At 35.1% G+C, this 12,536-nt stretch overlaps 1 protein-coding gene across 1 annotated transcript in view; it reads right to left on the bottom strand.

Moving 5' to 3' along the window:
* Window positions 1–12,536, bottom strand: part of LOC149796267 (uncharacterized) — an 89,096-nt gene that overhangs the window by 12,393 nt on the left and 64,167 nt on the right. The window contains exons 13-16 of the mRNA XM_089960188.1: window positions 10,826–10,999; window positions 10,288–10,480; window positions 9,503–9,622; window positions 2,752–5,742 (exon numbers count right to left, since the gene is read on the bottom strand). Coding sequence (XP_089816314.1) covers window positions 2,752–5,742; window positions 9,503–9,622; window positions 10,288–10,480; window positions 10,826–10,999 — 3,478 coding nt within the window. The remainder of the gene's footprint in view (window positions 1–2,751; window positions 5,743–9,502; window positions 9,623–10,287; window positions 10,481–10,825; window positions 11,000–12,536) is intronic.

The following is a 12,536-nucleotide window of genomic DNA, read 5'->3' as shown; positions in this document are numbered from 1 at the left end:
CTAACCTGGATAATTACTGGCTATTATTACACCTATCAAGATGATATGAGCTAACCTGGATAATTACTGGCTATTATTACACCTATCAAGATGACATGAGCTAACCTGGATAATTACTGGCTATTATTACACCTATCAAGATGATATGAGCTAACCTGGATAATTAGTGGCTATTATTACACCTATCAAGATGATATGAGCTAACCTGGATAATTACTGGCTATTATTACACCTATCAAGATGATATGAGCTAACCTGGATAATTACTGGCTATTATTACACCTATCATGATGACATGAGCTAACCTGGATAATTACTGGCTATTATTACACGTATCAAGATGATATGAGCTAACCTGGATAATTACTGGCTATTATTACACGTATCAAGATGATATGAGCTAACCTGGATAATTACAGGCTATTATAACATGTATCAAGATGATATGAGCTAACCTGGATAATTACTGGCTATTATTACACGTATCAAGATGATATGAGCTAACCTGGATAATTACTGGCTATTATTACACCTGTCAAGATGATATGAGCTAACCTGGATAATTACAGGCTATTATTACACGTATCAAGATGATATGAGCTAACCTGGATAATTACTGGCTATTATTACACCTATCAAGATGAGATGAGCTAACCTGGATAATTACTGGCTATTATTACACGTATCAAGATGATATGAGCTAACCTGGATAATTTCTGGCTATTATTACACCTATCAAGATGACATGAGCTAACTACTTAGAAGCAAAATATTTTTCAGATCTTCAGTTCAAGTCGAACATGAAAAATGGTCAGCAAAAAGTAAAATTGTCATATTTGCCATTGTGACTTATCTCTATTACATCATGAAATGTACTGAAAAGGGAAACAAGTTGAAAGCCTTACTTCCTTTACAAACATAAAGCTTTTTGTGCAATTAGTACATTTTGCCAATGAAGGAAAAAAGTTCCTGCAAAATATATCATCCATTCTGAGATTCAAAGTACAAGTGAAGGCATCAAGCATTCTCAGTTTAAAAGGAAAAGTGAATGCAATTCGATTAAATGAAAACAAGACAAGTCCTTTCATTATCATTGAGAAACTTCATGTCAGAAAGATTGAAATAAACATTGTCAGTTGCTGCATACATTGTACAATACAGCTGTGGCAAAATGGAATGAATGGACAATACAGCTGTGGTAAAATGGAACAGATGAAAAATATACCTGGACTGGATGGAAAAAAACAGCTGTTAGTAGTAAAATGGAATTGATGGATAATACAGCTGTGGTAAATTGGAATGATGGACTGTACAGCTGTGGTAAAAAGGAATGGATCATCAATATCGCTGTGGTAAAATGGAATGAATGGACTATACAGCTGTGGAAAAATTGAGTGGATGGACAATACAGCTTTGGTAAAATGGAATGGATGAACTATACAGCTGTGGAAAAATTGAGTGGATGGACAATACAGCTTTGGTAAAATGGAATGGATGGACAATAAAAGTTACAGCCAGATGCTTGTGTCATGTTATTTTATATAACACTGATGTGAATATTATCACATTGATTCCATGAAATGCACATGATTTTTAAAAGAAAATATTAAATATTTCAAAACTAGTTCATACTTTACATGTAACTATTACTAATATCTGTACTATACTCCTCTAAAAAAAGACCACCCATCATGTAAGTCCACATTTCTGCTACAGAAAGGTTGGTCTTATAAGAGGAGGATCACATTATCATTTGACACACAATGATGCATTATGGGAATTATGACTAGGTAATCACTGCCACACAATGAAGCATAATGAGAATTTTGACTAGGTAATCACTGCCACACAATAATGTACTATGACAATTTTGACTAGGTAATCACTGCCACACAATAATGCACTATGACACTTATGACTAGGTAATCACTGCCACACAATGAAGCATAATGAGAATTTTGACTAGGTAATCACTGCCACACAATAATGCATTATGACAATTGTGACAATTTTGACTAGGTAATCACTGCCACACAAGGATGCATTATTTGAATTATGACTAATGTAATCACTGCCACACAATAAAGTGTAATGGTAATTTTTTTTACTAAAAGTAATCACTGCCATACAATAATGCATTATGGGAATTTTGACTAGATTAATTATTGCCACACAATGATGCATTATGACAATTTTGACTAGGTAATCACTGCCAAACAATGATGCATTATGACAATTTTGACTAGGTAATCACTGCCACACAAGGATGCATTATGACAATTTTGACTAGGTAATCACTGCCACACAAGGATGCATTACTGCAATTTTGAATAGTGTAATCAATGCCACACAATGATGTATTATGAAACTTTTGACAAGGTAATCACTGTCACACAAGGATGCATTATAGGAAGTTTGACTAATGTAATCATTGCCACACACTGATGCATCATGGGAATTTTGACTGGTGTAATCTTTGCCACACAAGGATGCATCATGGGCATTTATGATCACACAAACAGGACATAAAATTACAATTTTTTAAAAAATATTTCCATTATTATACACTGAAAACTAAAGTAGTTCATTTTCATTATCCTTCTGGAAGATAACTAATAATCCTAAGACAAATAAACATAACTGGTATTACTGCAATTAAATTTCATTTCGGCAAAGAGCTTCCAATATTCTAAACCCATGTGAATGTGAAAAACTTCATGATAAACTTTGATCTCATCAAACACTTCTTACCATTTTCAGTATCTCTGCAATAGATGATATGGTCTCCTTACTAACTTGACTCAGATCCTGGAGCTGACAGGGGTGGGGCTTGGAGATGGACCTGAGCTGCTCCTTTTGGGTCCTTAGTTCTACAGACTGAACAAGGAAAGGGGACAGCCCTGATAAAGGTCTTGGATGTAATGGTTTTCCCCTGGGTGCATCTTCTTGTAATAGTTTCTCCTTATCCGTTTTTACAAAAGGTGGTCTATCTCCTAAAACTGTGGACCTGTTTACAACCGAGACTGTGCAGGATGATTTTCTGGCATCAGAGATATCTTGAAAGGAAAGTGGTAGGGGTGGGGGTGTAGGTGGAGGGGGTGGAAGAGGTGGGGTTGTGGCTGTTCTTATGCCTTTCTTTTCTATGTCTCTATTAGTATCCTCCATCACTTGGTCCTCAACTTCCAGAGAATCTCTGAATTCACCGTCAGATTTTAGAGATAAGATAGGATTAACTGCGACAGCAACTGAGTTATTTTTATCATCCTTATTATTCCTTGCCTCAAAGCTATTTCTTACTGCTTTATGTATCAGGTGGATTTTCTCTTTCCTTCCTGATGCTTGTCTTCCACTCCTTGGTGAATCGGATGCCACGGGTTTTACTGTCAACTTTGGCGTATATGTGGTGGAATGATTTCCAGAATTTTCGTTACTTTCTATGGATAATCCATGTAAACTTGCTGAACTGCTTAGACCTCTTGCTGAGAAATATTTATTTTCCTCTTTGGTAGGTGTGCCTAACCTTGGTGTAACTGTTTCAGACTCAAAGTCCTGATATGAGGACTCTAGGCTGTCTCTGGTCATACAGCCTGCTATTGGAGAATTTGATATCAAATCATGAGACAATGGAAATACTGTGTCACTATTTTTTACTGCATTTTGAGGACCTGCACTCACCAAATGTGGACTCATCCGAGTATCAATGGACTCATTGTGACAATAACTCTCTTTTGGTGTCATCCATGAGGCTGCTGAATTTCTGACAGAACTTTCATTATCTAACTTTAACTTTTCAAATACTACACTACTCAAAGAGTCTGCAGTGCTCTTCCTGACATCAATTTGATCATATTTTGCATCCTTCTTTGTCTGACATGATGTGGAACTATTCATACTCATGCCACCTGAAGAGTTTTCTCTGATATTAGTTTCCTGAAATGTTGACTCATCCTTTGCCTGGGATAATTTGAGAACATCCTCACTTGTACTGTAAATACTTTCCTCCTCCCTGAATATATACAGATTCTGACTTAATGGGACCTCGTCATTCTTTTCCTTTTCATATTCTTTCTTAGTGAATTTTCGTGGAGTCTTCCTATTTTCGAGCAAATCTGGAGGACCAAATATTTCTGTGTTACAGTCATCCAGCTTCTGATATGCTTTTCCCCTGAAGGTCTTTCCAGAACTTCTTCTAGGCACCTTTAAGTCATCCAGAGATGTTTGATTATTAACTGGTGTTCTGGGACTCTCTTCAGATGCCAAACCTTTTGATGGAAAATCTCTTTCTCTAATTGACTCTGCTAAATCCTGACCTGATGACAGGGACCTGATGTGAGGTGAAGTAATTTGTTCATGAGTCACATCTGGTTTTTCAACCATCCCACCATTACCCTCTACAGCTGATGTTTGGGATCTCAATGAAGACTTTGTTGGTGAGACTAAATTTCCCCCTGACAGTAACATGTCTTCCCAGGATGCCTCGGACTTTTCTTTGACACCTGATGATACTTTACAATGTAAATTCTTGTTTTCATTAACTCGTATTTTGTGTCCCTTGGACAACTTGGAGGTATTTTTCAGGGTACTATTCTCCTGTTTGGAATTGATTTCTTTAGTTAATTTTACTAACCCTGACTGACTGGCAGGGTCTAAGGTGAATGGTTCAGAATGTTCAAATGTCAATGGCTTGTTAAAAGAATCAGTACTTGCTGTGGTTACTTCCCTGAATGAGTTGTTCAGAATTTGCTCTTTCCGGGGAGACTCCCCAGTTTCTCTGGCTGGTTTAATATTAGATCTTAGATTAGTAGAACTGGAGACATAAACATTTGTACGTCTGTTTCTGTTAACATCCAAATCATGAAAACTATCTAATGATGTTGTCTGATACGTCAGCCATTGCTGTATATCATCTTCAGATTTCTTCCTGCTAGATCCTTCACCACTTGCATTTTTATCCACAACAGAATGAACAGATGACATATTTGTGCTTGCAGATGAATGCAGAGTTTTTGAATCTTGAAAACTCATTCGACTGGTCCACTTTTTGTCTTTCAAAATTTTTACTTCCTTTACATCTTTTACAGACAGAGTACCACTCACCTTTGTAGTATCTGATCTGTTATTTTGAATGATTTTGGGATTTTGATGTAATTTTCCTAAAATATCAATATCAGGATTTGACCAAGCAATTTCATGTCTTGACTTCTCATCAGAAGGAAACCTATCCTTATCAAACTTTCTCCACTTTGTTTTCATCTTTTCATCAGACTTTGAAACAATACCATTATTGGTACTCCTAGACGATCGTTGTTTTCTACTGTTATCACTTAAATCATCCTCAGTTTCCTTCTCTTTCTCATCATTATCATCTTCATCATGAGTATCATCATTACTGCTGTATTCTTCCTCCGAGCTTTCATCTGACAATGAGTTGTTATCACTCATACCTTCCTCTGACTGTGCTTGGGAGGACACAGAACTTGTAATTATGGAGACTCTGGCAAATGAATCCTCAACGGATGATAGAGTTTCCTCCACTGACCTAACTTTTCTCATGGAAAGACCATCTATTGGAACATCAGATGCTGGCAACCATTCAGGAACCCCTAGGCTGGAGTTAACCAGAGAAATGATAGTACGAGCAGACTGCAAGTTTTCCAGTGTTTCCTTTGGAATACCAGCTTCCTGGAACAAATCCCTCCATGCTGGGGGGAAGGCAAGGTTTTCTAGCTCTGAGATGATGTCCTGAAATATCAAATTTCAGTATAGCATACCTTTTACTCTTCCATTTAAACTGGCTTATTTTCTGTATTTATAATTCAGGTTCATTTTCTTTTCTGTATATATAATTCCTGCTCATTTTCAACTGTGGATTATTTTCATGTTCATTTTATATCTGCAGTGAGCTTATATTCAAGGAAGGCTTATTTCTGAGCATATATTTGGTATAATTTCCATGGAAATAATTTGTAACTTCCAATGGAAATATCTGGCATACTTCCAATGGACATATCTGGTATACTTTCAATGGAAATATCTGGCATACTTCCAATGGATATATCTGGTATACTTCCAATGGATATATCTGGTATACTTCAAATGGAAATATCTGGCATACTTCAAATGGAAATATCTGGTATACTTCCAATGGAAATATCTGGTATACTTCAAATGGATATATCTGGTATACTTCCAATGGAAATATCTGGCATACTTTCAATGGAAATATCTGGTATACTTCCAATGGAAATATCTGGTATACTTCCAATGGAAATATCTGACATACTTCTAATGGAAATATCTGGCATACTTCCAATGGAAATATCTGGTATACTTCCAATGGAAATATCTGGTATACTTCCAATGGAAATATCTAGTATACTTCCAATGGAAATATCTGGTATACTTCCAATGGAAATATTTTGTAAATAAAGGGCAGCTGCTGGAACATTTACTTCATATATTATGTGACTGTGAATACACCTAAAACATTGATACCATTTAGATCCAATTTATCTGAACCTGCTTTATAAAGCCTGTAATTTTTTGTGCATACTTTGAACTTAAACAAACAAAAACATACAATAAATCATCTCAACCAATTCTCTCTCTCTCTCTCTCTACTTATTTGAACTGCATATATCTTATACTGTGTCAATATCCAGCAGGAATGAGATTATCAAAATACTTGAAAAGAAATATTTGAACAGTTTATCACTTAATTATACATGGTGGACCAAAAAAGAAAATCTTATCAAAACAACTATTTTGTGATTTGTGTGTGTGTTGGGGGCAGGAAATCCATGGGGGTAAAGTGACATTTCAACCCTAAGACACTACAGCTCTAGATAGTTTGGCCCAAAGACAAAACACATTTTGCTCCTACTAGTCACATGACTTTTTGCAAATATCCCAAATCATAAAAAAGAATCAACCTGACCTAACCCATCCAACAGAAAGTAACATAGTTCTTCTACGAACCCATCTGATCTAACCCAACCAACACAAAGTTTAATTCTTCTAAGAACCCACCTGACCCGACTAGCAAATGAGAAATTACCTTAATGTTGTCAGCAGGTTTTATTATTAATATTACTATTAATGATCATAAACACCTATGTCAACAACTATTTATAGATCCTATGCAATCTATACTCCTGATATTTTAAAATACAATCTGGTACCCACATACAAAAATTAACTAATAACTTGATTATAGATGATCACCAACACTCAGTTATGAATACAAATGACAAATAATATAGATATAGCCATGTGCAAAAAATATAGATTTATATAACACAGAGTAGCAGCTTGAGTGCAGGATGGCAAATTTCCTGCAAATATTTTGGACAATGTCCCCCGAATACTAAAGGTTCGTGATAGTTGGCCATGTTTCAATGCAATCTGGCAATGAAAACATTCAAGGTTCATGACAGTTGGCTGTGTTTCAATACAATCTGGCAATGAAAACATTCAAGGTTCATGATAGTTGGCTGTGTTTCAATGCAATCTGGCAATGAAAACATTCAAGGTTCATGACAGATGGCTGTGTTTCAATGCAATATGTCAATGAAAAAATTCAAGGTTCATGATAGTTGGCCAGGTTTCAATGCAATCTGGCAATGAAAACATTCAAGGTTCATGAGAGCTGGCTGTGTTTCAATGCAATCTGGCAACGAAAACATTCAAGGTTCATGACAGTTGGGTGTGTTTCAATACAATCTGGCAATTCAAGGTTCATGATAGTTGGCTGTGTTTCAATGCAATCTGGCAACGAAAACATTCAAGGTTCATGACAGTTGGCTGTGTTTCAATACAATCTGGCAATTCAAGGTTCATGATAGTTGGCTGTGTTTCAATGTAATCTGGCAATGAAAACATTCAAGGTTCATGATAGATGGCTGTGTTTCAATGCAATATGTCAATGAAAAATTCAAGGTCCATGATAGTTGGCCAGGTTTCAATGCAATCTGGCAATGAAAACATTCAAGGTTCATGATAGATGGCCGTGTTTCAATGCAATCTGGCAATGAAAACATTCAAGGTCCATGATAGTTGGCCATGTTTTAATGCAATCTGGCAATGAAAACATTCAAGGTCCATGATAACTGGCTGTGTTTCAATGCAATCTGGCAATGAAAACATTCAAGGTCCATGATAGTTGGCCATGTTTTAATGCAATCTGGCAATGAAAACATTCAAGGTCCATGATAACTGGCCATGATACAATGCAATCTGGCAATGAAAACATTCAAGGTCCATGATAGCTGGCCATGTTTCAACGTAATCTGGCAATGAAAACATTCAAGGTCCATGATAGCTGGCTGTGTTTCAATGTAATCTGGCAATGAAAACATTGAAGGTTCATGATAGTTGGCTGTGTTTCAATGTAATCTGGCAATGAAAACATTGAAGGTTCATGATAGTTGGCAGTGTTTCAATGCAATCTGGCAATGAAAACATTCAAGGTTCATGATAGTTGGCCATGTTTCAATGCAAAATTTGTGATAGCCACTAGTGAAATGTCATGGCAAAGTCAACCCACACTGATAAAAATTTAAGTTATTTTGAGGTTCAATTAATGACAAATACACAATTTGCCATTAAACCAATGATTAATTAAAAGTATAGTAATTCAGAAAAAATGGTTATTAATTATAACAACTGCTGATGGAGTAAAAACCTAGTTGAATGAGAGCAAGATCCAGAATGGAAAATTCAATGTGCAGCTCTTTTCAGATTAGTATTTTCATCTGTTATGTAGCATATGATACAACGTTTATTGCAATAATATAAGTGTCTGTGGAAAATATCATTATACAGACACAAAGATATGGTTTCAAAACAGTTATAAAAATGGTGATCATCTCAATGTTTTTGACAAATTGTGCAAAGCAAGTTTTATCAAACAGTTTAGTAAAATATGTGGATTGTGGGAAAACTGATGTTAATGGCTGAAAATCTAATCAGGTCACCTATTTATAACCATCTAAACTATCTATTTATTACCATCTAATCAGGTCACCTACTTATAACCATGGTAAAATCTAATCAGGTCTCCTATTTATAACCATCTAATCAGGTCACCTATTTATAACCATCTAAACAGGTCACCTATTTATAACAATCTAATCAGGTCACCTATTTAAAACCATGGTAAAATCTAATCAGGTCACCTATTTATAACCATGGTAAAATCTAACCAGATCTCCTATTTATAACCATCTAAACAGGTCACCTATTTATAACGATCTAATCAGGTCACCTATTTATAACCATGGTAAAATCTAATCAGGTCTCCTATTTATAACCATGGTAAAATGTATTAAATTTCATTGCTCTAACTCTATTAGCTTTTGTTTTATTTCATTAAAACAGATTCAGGTTGGACATATATACATGTGGATGGGAAACAGAAAAACAATATGCCCCCTTTTGCTATCAGGGTAGAGGCATACAAAATGGTGTATTCCCAATAATATCTGCATCAGCTTGAAAATACCTTGAATGGTGGCCTGACAGCTTGATTTGGACTCCAACATCTTTCCATTAGATGTCTCAGTCCTTTGGTACAAGATGTAGGAATATCAGGTCTTCTGTTCTTACGAATGTTTTCCAAAACCTGCAATATCAGCAATGTTATACTATGTGAAAACAAACATTTCATAAACATTCTTATTCTACCTCCAAATAGCTGATAAAGTTAAAAACCAATTGTGTACAAATCTTGTGTCAATTTTCTTTGATCTTCAATGACAAATCACTGCAACAAAATTTAAATCTTGATATGTCTACAATTTCCAAAAATGTTATCAATTTTTACAAAAAAATAATAAACAAAAAAATGTCAACTACAGAGGTATAATAAAATTTCTTTCCATATAACTGATTTAAAATGCAACCCTATTAAACATTTAAATGCTAAATTTTTATAATGTAGCATTATTTATCACTTCTGTTTCCTGACTACTGGTTTCAGTTCTTGCTTCATAAACATAAAATCAATCAAATTAAACATAAACAATTGTCCAGTATATCACAGCTATGTATCTGGATAGTACAACAGAAAGGCATATTTCGTCACATATCTCTAATCTCAGGTTCAATTTACTGCACCTGCATATGTAGAGGCAAATTATGGCCAATATGAAATTGGCAGTCTCCTCAGGGTGTTCTGGTTTCTTTCAGCTTAAAGACAACAACACAATAAGCCACAGAAAAAATGTTACCTACGATGTTGTCACTTGTTATAAACGAAAAAAACTAAATTAAAGACCAGCTTTTTACCTGAAACACTGAGCAGTTCTCATAAGGCAGCTTCCTTGTGAACATTTCCCACAGGATTATTCCGAAACTATATACATCTGCCTTTGGAGTTATTTCCCCTTTATCCAACAGTTCTGGGGCCATCCAGAAGAAGGAACCATGTGCAGGTTTAACTTCCTTTGTCTTCTGTGTGACCTTCCTGTCAGCTTCATGTCTTGAAATAATTAAAATAATCAAGCAATCAATCAGTGCAGAAGTACAGGGAAGTTTTGTACAACAGCATTAAATCATGATGTACAGCAGTATTGAATCTTGATATGATTAAGCCAAGAAAAAAGTTGCTGCATCATGTTTTTGTTTAGGAAATATTCCCATTATCAAAGAAAGCACATTACCGTAGGACCCAACCATGACATCTTGGGAATGGGGTAGGATATTAGACAAATATAGAAGAAAAGAAATATAAAGAAAAAAATAACTAAACAGAAAGAATGAAAAGTGATGAGCAAAGAATGAAATCAACCCAGCAAAATACATTGTTTGTTTCAGTCTCTAATACCTGAGTTTAGAGAAACCAAAGTCAGCAATCTTGGCCCTGAAATCTTTAGACAACAGGATGTTCAGTGACTTTAGATCAAGGTGTAAGACCTCAGGTTTGTGGTTGTGGAGGTAGTTCATCCCCAGAGCAATATCATGTGCAATCTGGTGAAACTGTGCATGGTCCAAACCTGGTCTGTAAATAGTAAAGAAATGGTCAAAAAGATATAATCAATGATATATTGTCAGCTTCTGATATGTGCTAACTTATCACTTTATATAGTGAACAAAATGTGCCCTTCTTGATATTACACAAAATGCTCAGCAAAACACCAGACTATTATATGATATCATGGACCAACTTGAGAATGAAAACAGATATGGTTTATTATTGTTAATAGATTTCGAAAAAGCCTTTGACTCAATTAACTGGATCTTTGTGGAAGAAGCTCTACAATCTTTTAATTTTGGTGACTCCGTTTGTAAGTGGTTTAAACTGTTTTGTAATGACTCTAATAGTTGTGTTATAAATAATGGACATATGTCATCTTTTTTTAGACTTGAAAGAGGATGTTGTCAAGGAGATCCCCTTGCACCTTATTTGTTTATCATTGGGGTTGAGATTTTAGCTATAACTTTAAAGCAAAACGTGGATGTACGGGGAGTAATCTTTGACGCCAGTGAATATAAATTGGGTCAGTATGCCGATGACGCTTTTATTCTTCTTGATGGATCTAGTTTTTCTCTTGAAGCAACTATGAATATCTTGCAAGGTTTTTCTCTATTATCGGGACTTAAATGTAACATAACAAAAACAAAAGCTATCTGGATTGGAAACAGGAAATTTTCTAATGAAAGAATATGTCCCGAAATGGGCCTAATTTGGTCCTCTTCTAACTTTACACTCCTTGGCATAGAATTTTCTCCAGATTTACGACAGATGGTGGAAATCAATTATATGAAGAAACTAACAAAGGCAAAATGAATACTGGCAAGCTGGAGTCAAAGACATCTATCAATAGTTGGTAAAGTAATTGTTGTAAAGACTCTTGTTCTGCCCATATTCATACATCTTTTTTCAGCACTTCCTAACCCATCAGCAAAAGTTGAAGCAGAACTAAATCGCATGTTATTTAAATTTGTATGGGGTGGAAAAGTAGAGAGAATAAAACATGATATACTAGTTTCCCCAGAAAACGAGGGAGGACTAAATATGATACACATATTTTCATTCATTAGGTATATTAAGATAAGATGGGTTAAAGGTTGCTGGAAAAGGAAAATGGAACGTGGCAGAACTTAGTCAATACAACTATACTCAGAAATAAAAAGGATATTTGGAATTTAGGGAGAATGAAATTAGAAGAATTTTGTAAGTTCATTGAAAATAGTTTTTGGAGAGATGTAATTTTGGCAGTATCTAAATGGAAAGAAGAACCGCAAAGTCCTAACGAGTATCTATCCATGAGTATTTTAAATTTTGTCCCCCCTAAAATGATCTATCAATACAAATCCTGGACAGAAGCTGGTTTTGAAATTCTGAACGATCTAATAGATGTTCACGGTAATTTAATACCTTTTGAGATAATAAAACAAAAAACTGGAAGCGATGATTTCTTGAAATACTTCTCCTTAATATCCAGAATTCCTAAAGCATGGAAAGATGCCATAAAAAAACACCTAGTACATAATAATTTTGATAAGTAGGAGGATAAAATAACGAACTTGCAAAA

Source organism: Sinohyriopsis cumingii, chromosome 6, assembly GCF_028554795.1.
Source record: "Sinohyriopsis cumingii isolate HCF-2022 chromosome 6, ASM2855479v2, whole genome shotgun sequence".
Taxonomy (NCBI): domain Eukaryota; kingdom Metazoa; phylum Mollusca; class Bivalvia; order Unionida; family Unionidae; genus Sinohyriopsis; species Sinohyriopsis cumingii.
This window is presented reverse-complemented; position numbering and strand designations above follow the sequence as displayed.